Source organism: Ochotona princeps, chromosome 2, assembly GCF_030435755.1.
Source record: "Ochotona princeps isolate mOchPri1 chromosome 2, mOchPri1.hap1, whole genome shotgun sequence".
NCBI lineage: Eukaryota > Metazoa > Chordata > Mammalia > Lagomorpha > Ochotonidae > Ochotona > Ochotona princeps.
The window spans coordinates 35,153,993-35,178,573 of NC_080833.1; the positions used below are offsets into that span (position 1 = coordinate 35,153,993).

The following is a 24,581-nucleotide window of genomic DNA, read 5'->3' on the forward strand; positions in this document are numbered from 1 at the left end:
AGGCCTATTAGTGGAGATCTGGAAAGGAAGTGGAGCAGCCAGGATGTGAACTGGTGCTCACATTACAGCAGCATATCAGAGGCTTAAACTTTTGTGTCACAACACCAGTGCCCCCCATCCAATTTTCCACAGTTGAATAATTTGTAAATAAGGCTTTATGATAACACCAACACACTGATTTGTTATATATATATTTTTGTGTTATCACTGCAGAACTGAATAAATACAATGGAGATTTAGTGGCCTGCCGAGCCTGAAATATTTACTATTTGGCTCTCTACATAAAAAGCTAGCCAACCCTTGTTCTATGCCCCAACATACATCACAAATGCCAAAGTCCTGAATTTCAGCAACTTAATAGTGGCTAGTCACTAAGCAATTTACTAGTCACTTAAACAAGCATTTAATGTTATTTCTTATTTCTAATGAATTCTTGATTCAGTTTCCTCATCTGTACAATGGGCATCATAACAGCATTAACTTTATGGGTTATTATAATGATTATACAAAAACTTTGGGACCAGCGCCATGGCCTAGTGGCTAAAGTCCTCACCTTGAATGCCCTGGGATCCCATATGGGTGCCGGTTCTAATCCTGCCAGCTCCGCTTCCCATCCAGCTCCCTGCTTGTGGCCTGGAAAAGCAGTCGAGGATGGCCCAAAGCCTTGGGATCCTACACCCGCGTGGGAGACCTGGAGGAAGTTCCTGGCTCCTGGCTTCGGATTGGCACAGCACCAGCTGTTGCGCTCACTTGGGGAGTGAATCATCAGATGGGAGATATTTCTCTCTGTCTCTCCTCCTCTCTGTATATCTGACTTTTCAAAAAAAATCAATAAATCTTAAAAAAAAAAACCCAAAAACTTTAACATAGTACTTGGTACAATATTGGAAAATCATAACTGATGTTTTTGCCATTGCTGTCTTCCTTCGCCTCACTGTTTCCAGATGTCCTATGAAAAGCACGCTCCCTTAACTGGTCAGAATTACCTGAGTGAGAAGAGGGAAACTCAGAATGCCTCTGACTTAACATTTGGGAAACAGCTGTATAAGGATGCTACCAGAAAAAAATTCTGGGCCCGGCAGAGTAGCCTGGTGGTTGAAGTTCTTGCCTTGCACGCACTGGGATCCCGTGTGGGTGCTGGTTCTGATCCCAGCAGTCCCGCTTCCTGTCCAGCTCCCTGCCTGTGGCTTGGGAAAGCAGTTGAGGATGGCCCAAAGCCTTGGGACCCTGCATCCATGTGGGAGACTGGGCTCCTGGTTTCAGATAGGCTCAGCTCCAATTATGGTGGCCACTTGGGGAGTGAATCATTGGACAGAAGATGTTCCTCTTTGTGTCTCTTCCTCTCTGTGTATCTGCCTTTCTAATAAAAATAAAAAATAAATCTAAAAGTGTTTTGATAGAGCTGGCATGGTGGCAGAGTAGACTAACCTTCTACCTGTGGTACCAGCATCCATAAACTGATGCACTGGTTTATGCCCTGGCTGCTCCACTTTTTACCAAGCTCCCTGCTAATGGCCTGGAAAAGCAGGAGAATGGCTGAAGTTCTTGGGCACCTGAACACACGTGGCAGACTTGGAAGAAGCTCCTGGCTTTGGATTGGCTCCATCCATGAAGGTTGTTGGAGCAGTGAACCAATAGATCGAAGATCTCTTTTTCTGTGTCTCCTTCTCTTTCAAATAAAAATAAAATAAATCTTTTTTAAAAAGTTCATAGAAAGGGCTTGGCGGCGTGGCCTAGTGGCTAAGGTCCTCGCCTTGATCCCATATGGCCGCTGGTTCTAATCCCGGCAGCTCCACTTCCTCTCTATCTCTCCTCCTCTCAGTATATCTGACTTTGTAATAAAAAATAAAATAAATCTTAAAAAAAAAAAAGTTCATAGAAAACAGAATTAGAAGATAAACTTATTTTAGTACAAAAATTATGAAACCCATGCACAATTTTTCTAAATACATATTTTCTGTGAACTTTTTGACAACACTCAGAATAGAAAAACAAGCATATGAAGCAGGTTCTTTTGATAAGAAATAGCAGTTGACTTCACAGAACTCTAACACCAGTGATAACAAGAACACATTATCTTTTCTGAGTTTATCATAGTCAACTATGATTTGAACTTACGAATACCTCCCCTGAGAATTCATGAACTTACCTGAATTACCAAATTCATGCAACATTAAAAGTAATGTCAAGTGAAATTATTTCACTAACTTATCACTACCTTTTCAATGTACTAACTACCAAGTTGTTAGCAAATAAAATCTTCTACTTATTGTGAGAACTATGATTTTGCAAAAAGCTTAACAGTCTGAAATATTTATTGCACTTTTATTTCTAACTTAATTCAACAAATAGTATGTGATTACTTTTGTTAGTCTTAACCTGTTTCTGTAATATGCACAAAATTGGGTTAAGAAATATGTCTCATGTTCTTCTGGGTACCCTTCAAAATTCTGGATAATAAAATCTGAACTGATTCACTGGAGGAAAAAATATGATTTGAAATCAAGTTTTGGGCCCGGCGGCGTGGCCTAGCGGCTAAGGTCCTTGCCTTGAAGGCCCCGGAATCCCATATGGGTGCCGGTTCTGATTCCGGCAGCTCCGCTTCCCATCCGGCTCCCTGCTTGTGGCCTGGGAGGGCAGTCGAGGACGATCCAAGCCTTTGGGACTCTGCACCCGCGTGGGAGACCCGGAGGAGGTTCCTGGTTCCTGGCATCGGATCGGCGCGCACCGGCCCGTTGCGGCTCACTTGGGGGGTGAGACATCTGATGGAGGGTGTTCCTCTCTGTCTCTCCTCCTCTCTGTATGTCCGGCTTTCCAATAATAATAAAATCTTATAAAAAAAAAGAAATCAAATTTTAATGTCAATGCATTGGATAATTCAAGTATAATTTATCCATAATGTGGAATATTATACAACAACAGAAAGGAATGAAGTACTGACATATGCAACATATGCTATGCAGATAAACCATTAAAACATTATGCCACATTAAAGAAGCCAGTCACAAAGGCCACATGTTATATGATTACATGAATACATAATGTTTAGCACAGGCAAATCAGTACAGACAGGGGTGGGGTGATTCCCAGTTCCAACGAAACTGTATCACATAATACAATGTAATCAATGAATAAAAAAAAAATAAAAAAAAATTAAAAAAAAAGAAAAAGAAAATAATCGTGGTTGCTTAGAATGTGGTAGAGAGGTGGTAACTAGGAGAAACAGGAATAACGGTTCAAGGGGTTAGCCCTCTGGTGCAGTGGCTGAAACTGCTGCCTGTAACACTGACATCCCAGCATCCCATATGAGTACTGGTTTGAATCCTAGGTGCTTCACTTCTGATCCAGCTCCCTGCTAACATGCCTATGAAAGCAGTAGAAGATATTTCAAGTGCTTGGGTCCTGGAATCCACATGGGAGATCAAAAGAAGCAGCTAGCTCCTGATTGGCCCAGCCAAGGTCGTTGTGCCCATCTGGAGAGTGAACCAGGGGATGGAATCTCTCTGTGTCTCCTCCCTGCTGCACCTCTCTGTGGCCTTGCCTTTCAAATAAATGAATAATAAGTCTTTTTTTGGGGGGGGGGTAAAGATTTATTTATTTGTATTGGAAAGGCAGATATATAGAGAGGAGAGACAGAAATATCTCCCATCCGATGATTCACTCCCCAAGTGACTGCAATGGCTGGTGCTACACCAATCCGAAGCCAGGAGTCAAGAACTTCTTCCAGGTCTCCCACGCAGGTGCAGGGTCCCACGGCTTTGGGCCATCCTCGACTGCTTTCCCAGGCCACAAGCAGGGAGCTGGATGGGAAGTGGAGCTGCCGGGATTAGAACCGGCGCCCATATGGGATTCCGGGGCATTCAAGGTGAGGACTTTAGCCGCTAGGTTACGGCGCCAGACCCAGGATTTATTTATTTTTGTTGAAAAGGTGGTTATATAGAGAGGAGGAAACACAGAGAGAAAGATCTTCCATTCAGTGGTTCACTCCTCAAGTGGCTGCAATGGCCAGAGCTGAGTTGATCCAAAGCCAGGAGCCAGGAGCTTTTTCCAGGTCTCCCTCTTGGGTGCAGGGTCCCAAGGTTTTTGGCTGTCCTTGACTGCCCTCTCAGGCCACAAGCAGGGAGCTGGATGGGAAGCGGAGCTGCCAGGATTAGAACCGGCACCCCCATGAGATCCGGTGCATGCAAAGTGAGGACTTGAACCACTAGGCTATGGTGCTGAGCCCATAATCTTTTACGCCACAGTGCCAGTCCTTACCCTGTGCTTCTGATCCAACTTCCCGCTAATGTGCCGGGGAGACAACAAGCTTAAGTACCTGGGTTCCCGCCACCTAGGTGGGAGACCTGATAAAGTTCCTGGTTCATGGTTCTGGCAGAGCCTACCTGGCTGTTGAGGGCATTTGGGTAGGAAACCTGCAGATAATAATTCTGTCTCTCCGTCACTCTCTGTCACTCCCTTTCAAGTACATAATTAATTGTCTAAATGAACAAATCAATCAAAATTGGTAGGGTAGTGTCGAAATCCTAATCCCTGGGAATTTTGTATATGGTTAAAGTGACTTTGTAAATGTGATTAAGCATTTCAGAACATGGGGATTGGCTTAGATTATCCTTGGAGCAGGGTAGTGTAATTACAAGAGACAAATAGCTAAGTGTTCTTAACTAAAATATCACTTAATTTCTGGAATTACAGCCTGGAATGCTCAAAATGTTAGCCATATCATTAAGTCCGACTGAACACCACAAATTTAGTGGGCTGTCATTTGAACAGTAGGGTTTATTTGGCTTTGGGAACATATCTATGGTGTTTCACATATGTTGTTTACATAATCTGCAGCCCATGTGGGCTCCTCCTTCTACTGTGGGCTCCTCTTTATCCATGGCCTGCAGCTCTGGGAGAATGAGAATCAGGTCCTGGATCCACTTTCGTTCTGATGGTATTCGTTGCTGAGAAACTGGAAAATTCCCTCTGATAGGCCAAATGATTATCTATCAAACATCAGAATGCTGTTGGACCACACACTGGAAAATTGAATAGGAGTGCCTAGTACAGTGGTTTTCAATCTTGGTACGTTAGGATTCTCCAACAAACTTTCAAAAGTTTCTCATCCTATGCCAGCCCAATTAAATCAATCTCTGAGGGTGCATTTCAGGCATCAGTATTTTAAACATTCCTCCTCAGGGTTGAGAAGAACTGGTTTTGTGAGATGGGCAGACAAGAAGTCAATGCTTATAACAGTATGAGGCTGGAAAGGCTTACAGTGAGTGGATATATTTTTTTTTAAAAAATTACTCTGGGGAGTCTTAGAGCAGAGATATTACTAGACAACATTCATCACAGTTGCAGAGAGCAACACAAGTCTGTTTTCCAAAGAACAAAAACAATTAAACCATCCAGGTCCTTTAATTCTATAGCTAAAAGAATAGTCAAGAAAAAATATATATATATATTTTTTTTCCAGGGAGAGAGACCACAGAAATGCCATGTTACCGTGTTGCGTGTTGAAGGCTAGATTCCCCAGAACTAACACAGAATTTGGAATGCAAAATGTTTATTAGGGATTAACATCTCTGAAAGGAGAGAGAGGAAGCAGTGTGGGGCAGAAGAAATATTTGAACAGAGCAGGTTCTATAAAGCTTTCATCAACTCTGCAGGAAGTTCTGAAGCAAGGTTTGCCTGCCACAGTGGCAGGGCCTTTCTATCTCGGCCTCATTCAGTCAGGGAATGCAGGCTGCTCCAGAGAGGGTATGATCTCAGTTAACATGACTCTCTGTAAAACAGACAGGCTGTAAAGCTGTTGAGAACCACAGGCTATCTGCAGACCATACTCCCAGGCGAGCAGCAGCAAATCCTTCCCTATGGAGGACTTAGGTAATACATTTCTGTTCTATCCCACTATAGCAATAGCACAGTGGGTTAGGATGCAGTTTCTCCTCTTAGGAAGTTAACTGTAACTTACTCTTTCTCTCTATAGGTATACAGGAAAGAAGAACTATGGGGACACTTGCTGCCAATATTTAAACAACAAAAAACCTTGAAGTTCAGTAAGAAAGAACAAAGGATGACTGTTCTTGCTTTCATTTAGATTGAGTTAGTGATTTGTTATAGGTCTCAACAAAGGCACCTTACAGCTGGGTGAATCCACCTACTTCCACACTATGTGGGCAGCAAACTATGGTGGAAAGGAATGGTGCTATATATGATATTGGAGCACATGCTTTTTCCACTAAGATATTTTGGCTTTGTTGTTTCTAAGAAACTCTTGACTGAAAGCCTAGAGGTCTAGAATTTTATTAGTCATCTATTCTTAAGTAACATATTACCTCAACTCAAAGGCTTAAAACAACAAACATTTATTATCTCACAATTTTGTGGTTCAGGAATTAAGGAGTGGCCCAGCTGGGTGGTTCTGACTCAGTGCTTCTCCTAAAGTTTCAATTAAACTTTTGGCTGGAGTTCTGCTCATTTCAAGGCTTGACAGGAAGAGGACCTGTTATCAACCTGGTGGCTAACCAGCCTCAGAATATCTGCTTCCAAACTCAGTTTCATGGTTGCTGGCAGGCCTCAGTTTCTCACTATAAGCTTTTCTCCAGACCCTGCCCGAGTGCTCAAGTCATGGCAGCTAGCTTCCATTCTCCCAGTGCTGTGTCATGGTGGCCTTTCCAGAATAAAATAAAAGGTAAAAGAGCATGGGGGGGGCAGGGTACTGTTATGATGTAGCACATTAAGCACCCTACCCTTACAATGCCAACATTTCATATGGGAGAATCAGTTCAACTCCCACCTGCTCCACTTCCAATAAAGCTCCCTGCCAAAAAAGCCTGGAAAACAGTGGAGGATAACTCAGGTATTTGGGCCTCTAACACCAAAATGTGAGACCCAGATGGATTTTCATAGCTTTGGTGTGACCCAGCCTGGGCCACTAGCAAACAAGTACCTAGAATACGGATACATCTCTCTTTCTGTTGCTTGCGCTTTCTCTCTCTCCTCCATCTTACTCTGTATCACTATGCCTTTTTTTTTTTAAAGATTTATTTATTTTTATTGGACAGTCAGATATACAAAGAGGAGGAGAGACAGAGAGGAAGGTCTTCTGTCCAATGATTAAACCCCCAAGTGACGACAACGGCCGGTGCTGAGCCAATCCGCCAGGAGCTCTTCCGGGTCTCCCACATGGGTACAGGATCCCAAGTCTTTGGGCGGTCCTCTACTGCCTTCCCAGGCCACAAACAGGGAGCTGGATGGGAAACGGGCCGTTGGGATTAGAACCGGTTTCCACATGGAATCCTGGCGCATTCAAGGTGAGGACTTTAACTGCTATGCTATCGCGTTGGGTCCAAAAATAAATCTTGAAAGAGAGAGAGGGCCCAGCACGGTAGCCTAGTAGCTAAAGTCATTGCCATGCATGCACCAGGATCCCACATGGGTGCCAGTTCTAATCCCAGCGGCCCCGCTTATCATCCTGTTTCCTGCATGTGGCCTGGGAAAGCAGTGGAGGATGGCCTAGTTTGGGACCCTGCCACCCACGTGGGAGACGCGAAAGAAGTTCCGTGCTCCTGGCTTCAGATCAACTTAGCTCCAGCCATTGCAGCCACTTGGGGAATGAATCAATGGACAGAAATTCTTCCTCTCTGTCTCTCCTCCTGTCAGTATATCTGACTTTCATTTTTTTCCCCTTTTTTTAAATTATATTTTTGACAATCCTTACATAGTTAATTGGGGCGAAAAGGTTCAAGGGCTGCAGGAAAGTGGGTAAGATTATCATTTCTACACATTTTTTTTCTATACCTGGGGTAAAACGGGAGGTAAAGGGAGAAACCCCACCCAGCCTCCCACCCATCTCAGGTCCCCGATGTGGAGCATGCTCCAAGGGTCTTGCTCAAGTGGTTTTGATAGTTCAACAGTTATGAATTGCTGCCAATCTCAACATTCCAAACACGATGAGGTCGCTGCAGAATCCACTGATCGACATAGTCCATCTTAGAGTCTCCGTCTGCCCTGTTTTTCACTGCCAACATATAGCTGAGGTAGTTGGCTGACTTGTTCTGTCCTCTGTCTTTTCATGGTTAGGGTTCTGAGTCCGGCAGTTTGATTGAGGGGATCCCTAAAAAAACTTTGCCTGAGGTGTTCCCAGACCAGATTCTTGTGTGTCCTTGCAAGTACGGGGCCTGGTACAGTCTATCGCCCCAATCAGCTGGTGACTGCAATTGCTGGATCAGTTCTGTTTCCAGCGCTGTCTTCCACTGGCACCAATGGATGTTGCAGTCCAGCCTGATTCTGCCCAGCACACACTTGGCGCTCACATAAACCAGTGGGAGCTGCAGCCTAGTCAGAGCAACCCACAATAACCCCCATCAGGCCCATCCTCTACCCTGGTTCCCGTGCGTGCCATTATGTGCAGCAGACTAGTCCAGTCTGTCCCAGACCCCATTCAGCTCTCATACATGTCAATGGGTATTGAAGCCTAGTTCAACCCAACCTACTATCCAGCCCACACACATGCCGGCAGGTGCCTTTCTGTCTAGCCCGCCCCACCCCCCGCCCCTGTCCTGGTTTTCATGCTCTCCAGTGGGAGTGGTAACCCAAGAGGGAGGAGCCCACTGTTTCCCTTCTAGGCCACTCCCACTCCCGGACCTTGCACTCTCCAGGAGGTTCTGCAGTTTAACTTGACAGAATCAGCTCCTAGTGCCAGCTTCTGTCAGCTGATGCTGCGGCAAAGCCCAACCAACCCTCACCCATTCTAATTTTTGTTTGCACCAGGAGGAACAATCAGCCCAGCCTGGCTTTTCCCTGACCTAGCACACATGAGGTCCACAGGTGTTGTAGCCCTGCCTGGCCTGTTCTGCCCCCATCCCAGCTCACACTCTCCAGTGGGAGTAGGTGTCCAGCAGGGGAGCCACTCCACATTCCCCCTGCCAGCCTCACCCCCTCCCTCCTGGCTCTCACATGTGCTGTTTGGGCACTGCGGTCACATCCAGTACAGGTAACCTCACCCTGGCATTCCATGTGAACTGGTTTCCATCGTGACCAAACCTGGCCCGACCCACACTCTGTTATGGTGCTTAGATTCACCATCGGGTGATGTGAACTGGTTCATCTTTGTCTGCCTCCGACCCATGCCAAATGTATGCCTGGGGGATACTTTTCATGGCCTGTTCTGGGCTGTTTCCTTTCATGCCTCTTAAGCTTACCTGCAGGGCCTATGTCCTGCCAGAGGAGTTGCCCAGGTTCCTCCATCAGAACCTCTTCCAATGCCAGATTTTGCGCATACCAGTGGGTCCATGAGCCAGCCCTACTCAGTTCACCTCCTGTCCTAGTAGGAACAGTGGCTTTTCCTGACTTGCCTTCAACCCAATCAGGTTCTTAGTGCTGCATGTTTCAGCCGAGCCACGGCTCGTCCATAGCCACAAACAGCTCACACATGGCTCAGTAGGGGCTGAGACCTAGCCTAGTCCTTCCCACATCTTTTCTGTCCTCCAGAGCACAACATGGTGTTGGAGTCTAGCCTGGATTGGTGCACCCAGTCCCAGCCCACACTTGTGCCAAGGGAGACTATAACCATATCCTGATCAGAATGCAGCCCCCATTCCAGCCATTGTGCTCCTTGGTGGGAATCTCAACCCAGCTAAGGTGTCCCCTTAGCTCCCCAACCGGGCCTGTTCCTAGCCATAGATCGCACGCATGCCAGTGGTTGCTCTGACTCAGCTTGGCATAGCCTCTCACCTGTCCCAGCTCCTGCCTTATATGCTGTGGTTAGCGTCCCTGGCTCACGCAGACCAGTAGGTGCAACAGCCTAGCTTGGCATGACCTGCGCTCCATCCTGATTTCTAATTTTGCTTGTGAGCTAATATTTGGTCAGTCCTGCCCGGTCCACCACGTTCCATTACCAACCCACACATTAGCCAGCTGTTGGAGCTACTTTGCCCAGGTTGTCCGACCCCCAGGATATTTGATTTTTTAATAATAATAATAATAATAATAGTAATAATAATAATAAAAATAAAACAAATCTTAAGAAGAGAGAGAGAGCAAGCATGAATAGACACCAAAGAAAGTAGCTAGGAACAAATTGTTAAGCCCAGGCCATTCTCAAGCAAAACTAATCCAGATATTTTAGCCATCATTTGTTGCCTCCAAAGGCCTTCAAAGGCAGGAAGCCAAAATGACAGAAGCAGAAATTAGACTCAGGCACTCTAATAGGGCATACAGGCATCTTAATTGCTAGGCTAAATGCCTGTTCCTGTAATTTTCAAAAAAGAAATGCCACATTTGCTTTGTGAAAAAGATGCATGTTTATTTTATAGAATTCAAGAACTTCAGAAAATTGCTAAGACAAAAATTTTAAAACTTCATTCCAAGAGCTGGTATTGGGTATAGCAGGTTAAGGTGATTGCCTGTGACACCCACATCCCCTGTGGGCACCAGTTTCTGTACTGGTTGCTCACTTCTGATCCAAATCCCAGAATAAATGCTGACTTCCCAGAAGCATTAGCAGGAAGTTACATCAATAGTAAAGTGGATAGTACTTGAAACAGCACTCTGATAAGGGATGGTGGAGTGGCAAGCAGTAACTTAATGTGCTATGCAACATCGGCCCTTTCTTTCTATTTCTTGAGGTTTTGTTTTGTTTTTTCCAGAATAGGTTGTCTTTTATAGCACATTTTTCTTGCTTTAATTTTGTTTGTTATAGTGTTTGTACAGTTGACATGCTAATCCCTTTGATCTTGTGCATGCCTGAATCATGACTTTGCCCACAAATTTTATTTGTTTTGATAAACACAGAGAAATTTTTGTCATCCTCTTGAATCTGAAACTTGCCACTTGAGCGCTGGGTATTTTATATTCTACGTATTTTCCTATGGCTTCATAGAATGTGTGAGCGGAAGGGACAGGAGAAATTTAGAAAATACAGCTGAAGGTATTAGTCTTGATTAGAATATTTTTCTTTCCTGAGGTTTTGTAAAATGTTCTTGGTTTATTCCATATAACTATGGGGGAATTCTTATGGACAGAATCCTTCTAGCTTGATGTTATTTCGCCTAAGGTTAAATTTGTTGTTTTTTTTTTTTTAAAGATTTATTCAGTTTATTACAATGTCAGATATACAGAGAGGAAGAGAGACAGAGAGGAAGATCTTCCATCCGATGTTTCACTCCCCAACTGAGCCGCAACAGGCCGGTGCGTGCCGATCCAATGCCGGGAACCTGGAACTTCTTCCAGGTCTCCCACACGGGTGCAGGGTCCCAAAGCTTTGGGCCGTCCTCGACTGCTTTCCCAGGCCACAAGCAGGGAGCTGGATGGGAAGTGGAGCTGCCGGGATTAGAACCGGCACCCATATGGGATCCCGGGGCGTTGAAGGTGAGGACTTTTAGCAGCTAGGCCACACCGCCGGGCCCTAAATTTGTTTTGATATAGCTGGCCTTATCATTTATTTTCCCTACTTCATTTATACAGCAGTTCTTCCTTTTATTTCTCTGTTGAAGACAAGGGTAATGACATGCACTTAGTTTGTGTAAGATTTAGGAATATTAGTAAAAATGTGTAGGTTTTCATTAACGTATCAGTAAGGTTCCTGGGAGGGTGACAGGGTAGAAGTGGGAACCCTTTTTAGTTCATTCTTTGTTCCTTACCAGAACCTTGTTTGTTTCTTTGGTCTCCACTTTTTAATTTTTTATTAACTTAATTACCCTATCTAGGGGGCGGTGTTATGAAATGCCAGCATCCCAAATGAGAGGGCAGTTTCAAGCCCTGGCTGATGCTCCCTCTCTGATTCAGCTCGCAGGTACAATGCCTGGGAAGGCAGCAGAGGACTGCTTAAGCATTTGGGCTCTTGCAATTCATGTCGGAGACCCAGATGGAGTTCCTGGTTCTTTGCTTCAACTTGGCCCAGAGCTGCTATCCCAACCATATGGCAAGGAATAGGTGGATGAAAGATTTCTCTGTCACTCTGCCTTTCAAATAAACAAATCTTAAAGAAAAAAAAAAAAAGGAACTTCTTAGAAGACAGAAGCTGATAAGCTCCAAACACACACACACAAAAATAGGAAAATTGAAAGGTTACTTGGTTTGATTGGTTTATACTGTGTACTTGTATTGAAATATAATTAATGCCATAAAAATGTACAACTATTTAATGATAATTCATAAGTTAATAAACCAAAGATGAAAAGGAAGTTCTCAGTAAGACAGGACTACATACACATTAAGGTGGCTGCTATCAAAAACCAGAAAACCATAAGCCTTGGTGAGCATGTAGAGAAACTGGAATCCTTAAGCACTGCTAGTAGAACTATAAAATGCAAAACTGCTCTGGAAAACAACAGGGAGATACCTCAAAAAATTAAAACTAGAACCATATGATCCAGCAATTCCCCTTTTAGGTATATACCCAAAAATATTAAAAGGGAAGTACTGAAGATATGTCGTCATACTCAATATTCATTGTGGCACTACTAGTAACAGCCAAAGTGGAGGTAACTCAAACATCCATCAATGGATAAACAAAATGTGGTATTCACATTGGAATATTATGACCTTACAAAAGGAAGTCAATCCCATCACATTCTATAACATCGATAAATACTGAGGGCATTGTACAAAATAAAACAAGCCAGTAACAATGATAAATATTCTAATTTCATTTCTCTGAGGAATCTAACATAGTCAAATTTCTAGAAACAGAAAATTGAATGGTGGTTACCAGGTATTTGTGTGGAGAGGTAAAGGGGAATTGCTGTTGAGTGGGGTAGGAATTCAAATTTGCAAGATGAAGAAGCTCTGTAGATTTGTTTTACAACAATCTGAACATACTGAATACACTGAACTGTTCATTTTATGGGATTTTTCTTTAGCACAACCTTTTTTTTTTTAAATAAAAAAGAGGTTTTTGTAACACCATCAGAAAGACAGTCCTGTTCTTTCCACATGCTTTGCCCTACTCATATGTATAGGATTTGCTCAACCTTGGCAACAGACAGAGGGAAAGCAAAGCATATGTAGTGAAGAGAAGCCTTTACTCTGTCTCCTGGGAAAAACAGTCACATACTTTGGTCAATTTCACAGAGTAAAATCTAGTTTTCATTCCCTCTTTCCCATGGTGGGTGGCTTTATTTTGTTTTAAGACAAGGAGAACTGCCAAAAAGAAAAACCCTAGGGCTTACTTCCGTAGGATGGATCCCTTAATGACCAGCTCTTCGTCCAAGTCCGCTTCATTAGCCATGAAGAGCAGCCTCTTGCCTGTGCTGTCCACTCCAACGAAGTCTCGCTGCTCTACTGAATCATACAAAAGAAAGAAAATCAAGTAAGAGCCATGCTTCACCTGCATGGTTAAATCAGAGGACAGGGGACCCTGCTCACACTGTACTCAGAGCCAGATACGGGAAGGAGACAAGAGAGGAGTCACAGCAGCAAGTAGTTAATTTTCTTTTAAATTGCTCTAACTAAGGGACACCAGGATAATTGGTGAAGTCTGAATAAGGTCTATAAATTCAAGTACTGCACCTATATAATTTCCTGTATTGAGACTATCTGCGCATATGAAGGAGTCTTAAAATTAATGACAAATGTACATAAATACAGAAAACTATGTATGGGTTTCAATTTTTTGCAACAAAACAAACATCTTCTAATTCCATTTTTTTTTTCAGAAACTTTTTGAAATTGCTTCAGATGTTATAAATACAGAATGATGGAGCAAATACTAATATTTGGGGAATCTGGGTAAAGATCACAAATTCTTTATAATTTTCTTGTAACTATTCTGTAAATGTGAAGTTATGTTTCAGATACATGAGGGGCAGTCAAGAGACTGTTTAAGGTTATCGATATTCACCCAACATTAACTGTTAACTATATGTCCACTGTGCTCTAGATATGTAATGTTTCAGACACTGAAACAGATTTGTGAGTATTGTGGCAGATGGTTAGGCTGCTGTTTGGGATGCCTGCATTCCAAATCAGGGCATCAATTTAAGCCCTCAGTACTCTCCTTCCAACCCAGCTTTCTGCTGATGAATCCTAGAAGGCAGGAGAGGACACCCTAAGTGTTTAGGCCCCTGACATCAATGTGGGAGACCCAGATGAGTTCTAGGCTTCTGGCTTGGGGCACATGAGTAGAGATATGTCTCTCTCTCTTTTGCCTTTCAAATACATGATGATAAATTAATAAATAAATAACGTTTTTATTCTTTCTTTTTTTTTAAGATTTATTTTTATTACAATGTCAGATATACAGAGAGCAGGAGAGACAGAGAGGAAGATCTTCCATCCGATGATTCACTCCCCAACTGAGCTGCAATGGGCCGGTGCTGTGCCGATCCAATGCCGGGAACCTGGAACCTCTCCCAGGTCTCCCACACAGGTGCAGGGTCCCAAAGCTTTGGGCCGTCCTCGACTGCTTTCCCAGGCCACAAGCAGGGAGCTGGATGGGAAGTGGAGCTGCTGGGATTAGAACCGGCACCCATATGGGATCCCGAGGCGTTGAAGGTGAGGACTTTTAGCCGCTAGGCCACGCCGCAGGGCCCAAATAAATGTTTTTGAACACATGTTTATTTCTTAAAAAGATTTATTTATTTTTTATTGGAAAGGCAGATCAGATTTACAGAAAGAGAAATGAAGAGACAGAGAAGAAAGATCTTTCATCTTCTGGTTCATTCCCCAAGTGGCTGCCAATGACCTGAGGTAATCTGATCTGAAGGCAAGAGCCAGGAGCTTCTTTTGGGTCTCCCATGTGAGTCCAGGGTCCCAAGACTTTGAACAATCCTCTACTGCTTTCTCAGGCCATAAGCAGGGAGCTGAATGGGAAGAGGAGAAGCCAGGACTCAAATCAGCACCTGTATGGGATCACAGCACATGCAAGGTGAGGATTTAGCCACTGAGCCATTATGCTGGGCCCATAAGTACTTACTTTATTAGATATGGAGAATTCTTTGGAAGACAACGATTCCACAGACATCATATTACTATTATTTTCTGTTATACTTCTCTCCCACACCCAGATTATAAGCTATTCAAAGATAGACTTGGGGCTGGTACAATTCTCAACTGGCTCATTCTCCACCTGCAAATGCTAGCATCCCATATAGTCACTGGTTCATATCCTGGCTGCTTCACTTCTCACCCAGCTCCCTGCTTATGGCCTGGGAAAGCAGTGAAGGATGGCCCAATGCCTCATGACACTGTACCTACCTATGCGGTGACCCAGAGGAAGCTCCTGGCTTCAGATCAGCTTAGCTCCAGCGGTGGCAGTCATTTGGGAAGCAAAAGTGAACCAGTGGATGGAAAATTTTTCTATTTCTCCTTCTCTTTGTAAATCTGCCTCTCCAGGGCCCGGAGCAGTGGCCTCGCGGCTAACGTCCTTGTCTTGAACGCCTGGTTCCCGGCTTTGGATCAGCGCAGCACCGGCCGTTGCGGCTTACTTGGGGAGTAAATCATCAGATGGAAGATCTTCCTCTCTGTCTCTCCTCCTCTCTGTATATCTGGCTTTCCAATAATAATAAATAAAAATCTAAAAAAAAAAAAAAATCTGCCTCTCCAATAAAAATAAATAAAGCTTAAAAAGATAAGACTTATGATTCCTTTTGATCTCACATAATATCTAGTAGAGTACAGGATACTTAATAAGATGTACTACTAACATCTATACAGTATTAATAACTTACAAAACATAACAAATTGAGAGCAGAACTTCAAAAGCCAGACCACCTGAGTTATGAATTCCAGCTAAGCCACTTACGAATGAGTAAGTTATCTGACTTATCTGTTTCTCAGTTTCATCTATAAAATGGGGAAATAGCATCTACCTCACAGGTTTGTTATAAGGGTTCATTGAGTTAATATTTGTAGCGCATTTTACTAGTACTAAAAAAACATTAAATGTTTAAGTTAAATGAATAAGATGCATGCTCTTCAATAATCAAAGTAACACGCTAACACTTTTTACATAAGAAAAACTAAAAACTTAGCACTAGGAAGAATTTTACCTGTAAGGATGACTTGGTTGGCCTCGTACTGACAGACAGTGGCTACTATCCCACCGAATATGCTTCACTGTTGCCCTGCATATCATCTGTCATGCTTGAATCTGAATTGGCAGCACCCCATGATAAAAAGTTGTATGTTGAGGTTTTATTCCCAATAACCAAGATTAATGAAATCCAAGGAAAGAAGAATAAATACTGCCAATTTAAAACTAAATTTTAGTGTCCGGTGCAATAGCATAATGGCTAAAGTCCTCGCTTTGAATGCACCAGGATTCCATGTGGGTGCCACTTCCCTTCCAGCTGTGGAAGGGAAAGCATTGGGAAAGCATTCGAGAAGGGCCCAAAGCTTAGGGACACTGCACCTGTGTGGAGGACCAGGAAGAAGTTCCTGGCTCCTGGCTTCAGATTGGCCCAGCTCTAGCTGTTGCGACCTCTTGGGGAGTGAATCATGAGATGGAAGACCTTCTTCTCTGTCTCTCCTCCTCTCTTAGATCTATCTACCTTTCCAATAGTAAATAAATAAATAAAATCTTTAAACTAAATTACAGAGAATTTAAATGGCCACACAACAACTTTGACATAGATCAACTAATCCATTACATGGAAACTTGAGACTGTAACAAAGTCTACAAAAAGTCTGCTTATGAGCCAGCCATTTAAAAAGAAACAGAGATGTTATTTTTGGATAAGGTCTGGAGTGCTTATCCTACCCAAATCCTTAGGCTCACAGAATCTTGAATAAACGAAATGTCCTGGGAACAATCATTTCCAGCCATCTGATTTTTCACCTGTTTTACATTAGCAGTACTCTTCTCCTCAGGCCTTCTTCCTTGTATTGCTTCTTCTCAGCTACTATGGTAATCAGGACTATACTACAGGTTATAGAAATGTGAAAATGGTTCTTTCTGTTCTATTTTACCAATGTAGGAGCACAGTAGGTAAATTAATAATGCCCATCCTAAGAAGAAAAGGGTATGCAAGTAAAGTTACAAAAGCAGAAAAAAAATCCTATTTTTGACATTTCTGTACTATTATTCATATTTTCCCCTGATATTTATATCTATCACTGGTTTTGGCTCTTCTCTAGTCATTTACTTATCCATTCACCCAACCAACAAACATATTTGCGCATCTACTCTGTGACAGGTGCTGAGTTTAGAGAGCGGAATTCCAACTCATTTTATGAAGGCAGTATGCGATCCTGAGGTCAAGACCAGAAAAGGAATTATGACAAAGAAAAATTACAAGCATATATACTCATTATTCAAATACAAAATTAATAATGTATTAGCAAACCAAAACATATTAAAACACACAGTAGATAAAAAGCAGAAAGTATTTGGCAAAATGTATATATTTATGAAAAAAAGTTGTAATGAATCAGTATGAGCAGAGGACTTCCTCAATCTAACGACAAGCATCTGTTTCTAAACATCATTTTAAACATTCACTGTAGTAATTATCACTTTATGAGATGTTAAAAATAATGTCTTCAAAAATATATTTATTTTCATTTGCTTAAAAGGCAGAGTAACAGAGAAGGAGAGAACACATCTTCCACATGTTGGTTCACTGCCCAAGCACTGACACAGCCAGGACTAAGGCTAAACACAGCAGAAGCTCAGAATTCCATTGCATTGCCCGCCTTCCACATGTGAAGCAGGAACCCAAGCACTTAAAGCATCACCTATATGCATTGGCAGGAAACTGTATCACAAGCAGAGGTGTTGGGACATGAACCAGCACTACAATATGTGATGTGGGCATCCCAAGTGGGAGTAACCTGTTATGCCACAATGCCTGCCCTGAAAACAATCTTTTTAAAGTCAGGAATGAGAAAAGGATGCCAGCTAGTACCACCTGCATATATAATTGCACCTAGAGGTCCTGGTCAACATAGAAAAAAAAATTATAAACTACATTATAAATTCCAAACTAGGAGACAAAGGAAGTAGAAATTTCAGTTAATAGTTAAGTTCAAGAGACCTGTTTTACAACATGGTGACTTTAGTTAGAAACAACAAAGTTATACTCTTGATAATTGTTGAGGCTAGATTTTAAGAACACTGCAAACAAAATAACTCATGTAGGCCTCCAGAAAAAATATTTATGTAAAAACTTAAAAATTGAAATAATATTAGGCCTCTTTACTAGAAGACAGTAAAATACTATTTTCAAATATTTCAGGGAACACGATTCCCAACTGAAGTTTTTGTCCAGCCAAAGCATCAAAAGATGAGAGTAGAAAAAGACATTTCACACATGAAAAAGCTAAACAAAAATCCACTTCTAACAAATATCATCTTACTAGGCTACCAGATTTATCTTTTACAAATTTGTGAGTATAAACCAGAAAAAGAAGATATGATTTCAACATGACAAAGAAAAGTGACATAAATGACAGCTCTACATAGCAACTAATGCAGATTATGAAAACTCCAGCACAGGTATCTTTAACAATTCAAAACTGAGGGAATATCTAATGTTTTGGATTTTTTTTTTTTTAATTATAAAGACAGATCAGGGGCCCAGCATGATAGCCCAGTGGCTAATGTCCTCGCTTTGAATGCGCCGGGATCCCATATGGCACCAGTTCTAGTCCCGGCAGCTCCACTTCCCATCCATCTCCCTGCTTGTGGCCTGGGAAAGCAGTAGAGGATGGCCCAAAGCCTTGGGACCCTGTACCTGTGTGGGAGATCCAGAAAAGGATCCTGGCTCCTGGCTTTGGATTGACTCAGCTCCGGCCATTGTGGCCACTTGGGGAGTAAATCAGCGGATGGAAGATCTTCTCTGTTTCTTTTCCTCTCTATATATCTGACTTTGTAATAAAAATAAATAAATCTTAAAAAAAAAGATCAGATTTACAGAAAGAAACATCTATCTTTCACTTCCCAAATGACCATAACGGCTGGAGCTGAGCCAATCTGAAACCAGCATCCAGGAGCTACTTCCAGGTCTCCTACACAGGTATGTGTTGGAATTTAACAAGAGGAAATTCACAAACCAGTGGCTTGAATCAGTGATAAATATATAGAATGCAAGCAAACAAAGAAATAACACAATATTTAGGAAAACAAGAGGAAAAGGAAAAAGTAACCAGATACTACCCAGCTCAGCTATGAATGCTATTTATATAGCTCTAATAGCATAAATACTAAGTATTCAATTAATCAGCAATACAGTATCAACAACTATATTAGAAAGATGAGAAAAATGGAAGTTTGCATATGTACAGCAGGGGCTGAGGATGTGGTAAAACATAAATAAACTTTAAAATCCCATAGTAGGAAAAAAAATTCCACAATAGGAAGTCAACAATTCTTATAACACAGCAAACAGAAGTTTTTGGAGAAATGGAGTTAAACGCCAAAAAGTTGGCTAAAAATGTTGGTAGTGGGGCCTGGTGCAATGGCTCAATGGCTAAATCCCTACCTTGCCAGCTCTAGGATCCCATATGGGCACTGGTTCATGTTTTGGCTGCTCCACTTCCCATCCACCTCCTTGCTTGGAGCCTTGGAAAGTAGTAGAGGTTAGCCCAAGCCTTGGGACCCTGTACCTGCGTGAGAGACCTGAAAGAAGCTCCTGGCTCCTGGCTTCTGAGCAGCTCAGGTCCCACTGTTGTGGCTATTTGGGGAGTGAACCAGCAGATGGCAGATCTTTCTCTGTCTCTCTTCTCCATAAATCTGATCTACCTTTCCAATAAAAATAAATGAATCTTTAAAATTCTGATTATTACACTTGTCACATTGAGGTTTCTGAAGCCTAGCATATTTGAACTTACTCCTGCATATTCTCCCTCCAGCAGAAGATATTCAGTTGAGTATGCAGGCATTTCAACATTTCTACTACCAAAAAATGGTTACAGAAGGTGAGAAGTTTGAGAAGAATGGGGATTGAGAAAAGAACACAGATGAGCAGCAGCCCATGCAGCAATAAAAACTTTGTTTTTGCAGTATCGCCTTGGAAAAAAGAGGAAATGAAAGCAAAGAAACAAAAGTTTTGGTCGAGGTTCTGGCATAGTGAGTTAACCTGCTGCCTAGAATGCTAAATTCCAGTTGGGCAACTGTTTGTGTCCTGGCTGTTCCATTTTCCATCCAGCTCCATGCTTGTGGCCTGGGAAAACAATAGAGGATGGCCCAAAGCCTTGGGACCCTGCACCCAAATGTAAGACCCAGATGGAGTCAAGAATTTGTATAGTGACAGCATTAAATACTTGAACAGGGGAATGTACAGGAAAAAAATGCCTCTGGGTAAGCATTTGTAATATAGCAAAATAAATACATCTTCTCATTGAAACTGAGAAGGAAGAAGAAAAAAAAAGAAATTGAGAAGGAAGGAAATCTTAGTTTCTAATAAACAAGAGATGACAAATAGAATGTAATTTTCACAATTTAAGATATACATATAATATTCTGTGTGTAGTATCCTGAATGTAAAAAATTATAGATTTGAGGTAAAGTTCTTTCAAGATCATGTTCTCTGATTTTACCCATAAGATTTCAAGTTTCTGAAAATGTTTTATGACTATGGAGAGATCATTGAGGGTATGGAGATGGTGTGTTTTCCCCCTTTCCCCCCCACATATATACACACACATCCCGATGCATAGTTTATGCTTTGGCATAAACACATTCTCAGTAACTCCATCAAACTGATCTCTTGATCATTCAATATGTATATTTAGCAATGGTGAAGAATGGCTGAATACTGATAAGTAGAAGACCATATATATCAGTAATGATATCTACTGCTGCAAAAATATGATCTATGTATTTATTCAAAAGGCAGAGTTACAGAGAGGGGAGAAGAGACACTGAAGGAGAAAGAGCGAGGGGGAGAGAGAAGGACAGGGAGGGAGAAGGAGGGGGAAAGAGGCAAGGCAGACACTGGAGAGCGAGTGAGCAGATAAGTGAGTGCAACAAAGAGATCATCCGCCAGTTCACCCTTCAAAGGGTATAGTGGTCAGTGCTGGCAAAGGTCAAAGCCAGGATCCTGAAACTCTATGAGTCTCCCAAGTAGGCGTCAGAACTAAAGTATACTTTCCCCAGTGCATTAGCAAGGAGCCAGACTGGAAGGAGAACAGCCAGAATTCAAATCAGTAGTCTTATAGGATGCTGGCTTTGCCATAATGCCAACTCTTATTTACAGAATCTTATATAAAATTTCAGTTAGATTGGAAGAATGTTTTAGCTATCTTCTACACTGATCATCATTAATAACAATGTACTATATATTTCAAAACTGCTAAAAGGAATAGTTCACACCACACAAACACACACAAATGCTAAGATGATGAAGTAATGAACATGTTGTCAGCTTGATTAAATCTTTGTTATAAATATATATATACATATATATATAAAAACATAACAAAGTACCCTACAAATATATGTAATTACTATTCTTCAGCTTAAAATAATCTTAAAACTACTTCTAAACATAAATAACTGACAATGATTGGTTTGTGAGAATCAAATTCCTGAATTCATTAGCTCATGGGCTCTTATAATACCTTGTAATAGCCACTCATAAATCTTAACTACAGCTCAGATTCCAATCTTCAGGATTTTTAAACAAATATTTATTTATTTACTTGAAAGGCAGAGTTACAGAGAGGGGGTGGTGGGGAAAGACAGAGAGAGGTCTTCCATCCTTTGGCTTACTCTCTAAACAGACACGACAGCCAGAGCTGAGCTAGTTGGAAGTCAGGAGCCAGGAGCCTCTTCCAGGTCTTCCTTGTGAGTCCAGGCACAAGCACTTGGGCCATCCTCCACTGCTTTTCCAGGTACATCAGCAGGGAGCAGGATCAGAATTGGGGCAGCCAGGACTCAAACTGACACCCATATGGGATGCCAGTGTCATAAGTGGTGGCTTTACTCATGGTGTTACAATGCTGACCCCATCTTTAGGGTTTTAAACTGCTAGGGCTAAAGCTCATCTTCATTTACCTGTGAGACTACAAAAGCTATTTATATAGACAGGTCATTTGACAGCTCACCATACCTATAAAAAGGTCCAGGTGTCGGGATAAAAATCAACAAATGAGATCTAATCTCTATCATGCTTACAGTCTAAGGGGAAAGAGTAAATAAACCAGCAGGTTGCTATATCAAAATACACTTGATCTTAGCCAAAAGGCCAAGAAGTGATGCTATATCAAAATAAACATTTCTGATTTCACTTTCCTTGAACTTTTTGAAGTACCCTTGTACAAGCCAGACGGTTCAAATCCTAATAAAAGCACTAAGATATAAATAAGCCATGTATAGTTTCTAAGTATAAAACACTCTTAACATTAATGTATATAATGATTGAGTAACAATAAAAAACTGATATGACAGAACAATGAATCACATAATCCCAACTAAGCAAAACTTAAAGAACACATAATCGTAAAAAAAAAAAAATCTGGGGGAAAAAAAACACATAATTCCAGGAAAAACTGAAACCCATTAAAATATGGTCTTAGTATGCTATAATCCAAGAAAGATAAGAATAATTAATAACTACCATGTTTATTGGCTATTAAAAGCATTCAAAAGAATCAGTTATACTCACATATTTAGATTTTGTTTATTTGAAAGTTAGAGATCTATCTATCTGCTGGTATACTCTGTTTCTCTGGATAACTCTTTCAAATAAAATATAAATAAAAATCTTTAAAAAACAACATCAAAAGCATTGAATTGAATTTATTATAATTGGGGCCTGGCATTATACTGCAGTGGCTAAAGTGGCCATTTGGGCACTAGATTGAATCTCAGCTGCTCTACTCCTAATCCAGCTGCTGTTAATGTACCTGGGAAAGCAGTGGAAGATGACCCAACTCCTCAGGCCCCTGGATCCATGTGTGAGATTTGGATGGAGTTTTGCGGTAATTTTGGGAGTGAGGCAGCAGATGGAAGAGATCTGTTTCTCACTTTAATTCTGCTTTTCAAATAAATAAATATTTAAAAATTATGACAAAAAAACAGTGCAAATTATGGAATGCCAGGGTGAGGTTACCTGTACTGGATGTGACCGCAGTGCCCAAACAGCACATGTGAGAGCCAGGAGGGAGGGAGTGAGGCTGGCAGGGGGAATGTGGAGTGGCTCCCCTGCTGGACACCTACTCCCACTGGAGAGTGTGAGCTGGGATGGGGGCAGAACAGGCCAGGCAGGGCTACAACACCTGTGGACCTCATGTGTGCTAGGTCAGGGAAAAGCCAGGCTGGGCTGATTGTTCCTCCTGGTGCAAACAAAAATTAGAATGGGTGAGGGTTGGTTGGGCTTTGCCGCAGCATCAGCTGACAGAAGCTGGCACTAGGAGCTGATTCTGTCAAGTTAAACTGCAGAACCTCCTGGAGAGTGCAAGGTCCAGGAGTGGGAGTGGCCTAGAAGGGAAACAGTGGGCTCCTCCCTCTTGGGTTACCACTCCCACTGGAGAGCATGAAAACCAGGACAGGGGCGGGGGGTGGGGCGGGCTAGACAGAAAGGCACCTGCCAGCATGTGTGTGGGCTGGATAGTAGGTTGGGTTGAACTAGGCTTCAATACCCATTGACATGTATGAGAGCTGAATGGGGTCTGGGACAGACTGGACTAGTCTGCTGCACATAATGGCACGCACGGGAACCAGGGTAGAGGATGGGCCTGATGGGGGTTATTGTGGGTTGCTCTGACTAGGCTGCAGCTCCCACTGGTTTATGTGAGCGCCAAGTGTGTGCTGGGCAGAATCAGGCTGGACTGCAACATCCATTGGTGCCAGTGGAAGACAGCGCTGGAAACAGAACTGATCCAGCAATTGCAGTCACCAGCTGATTGGGGCGATAGACTGTACCAGGCCCCGTACTTGCAAGGACACACAAGAATCTGGTCTGGGAACACCTCAGGCAAAGTTTTTTTAGGGATCCCCTCAATCAAACTGCCGGACTCAGAACCCTAACCATGAAAAGACAGAGGACAGAACAAGTCAGCCAACTACCTCAGCTATATGTTGGCAGTGAAAAACAGGGCAGACGGAGACTCTAAGATGGACTATGTCGATCAGTGGATTCTGCAGCGACCTCATCGTGTTTGGAATGTTGAGATTGGCAGCGATTCATAACTGTTGAACTATCAAAACCACTTGAACAAGACCCTTGGAGCATGCTCCACATCGGGGACCTGAGATGGGTGGGAGGCTGGGCGGGGTTTCTCCCTTTACCTCCTGTTTTACCCCAGGTATAGAAAAAAAATGTGTAGAAATGATAATCTTACCCACTTTCCTGCAGCCCTTGAACCTTTTCGCCCCAATTAACTATGTAAGGATTGTCAAAAATAAAGGAAAAAAATAGAAAATAATAAAAATTCTAATTATGACAGACATTTGGCAGTGTTAAGGTGCCAGTTGAGACACTTACATGCTATATTGAAGGGTCTGGTCATGAAACCTGGCTCTGTCCCAAACCTACCTTTTCACTAATGCACACCTGGAAAACATCAGATGATTTTTTAGGTACATGGGTCTCTGTCACCCACATGGGAAACCTGAATTGGGTTCCTGCCTTCTAGTTTAAAGCCTGGTCTAGCATCAGCTGTTGCTGACATTCGGAGAGTAAATCGGCAGACAGAAGATCTTTCTC

The 24,581-nt window shown here is 42.3% G+C and overlaps 1 protein-coding gene across 3 annotated transcripts in view; it reads right to left on the reverse strand.

Annotated features, from left to right (window-relative positions):
* EIF2B3 (eukaryotic translation initiation factor 2B subunit gamma) overlaps positions 1 to 24,581 on the reverse strand; it is a 144,035-nt gene that overhangs the window by 69,627 nt on the left and 49,827 nt on the right. For 2 of the 3 annotated variants that reach the window (XM_058680336.1, XM_058680327.1), the window contains exon 5: positions 13,161 to 13,272. In XM_058680336.1, coding sequence (XP_058536319.1) covers positions 13,161 to 13,272 — 112 coding nt within the window. The remainder of the gene's footprint in view (positions 1 to 13,160; positions 13,273 to 24,581) is intronic. The other variant, XM_058680345.1, reaches the window with a different exon arrangement.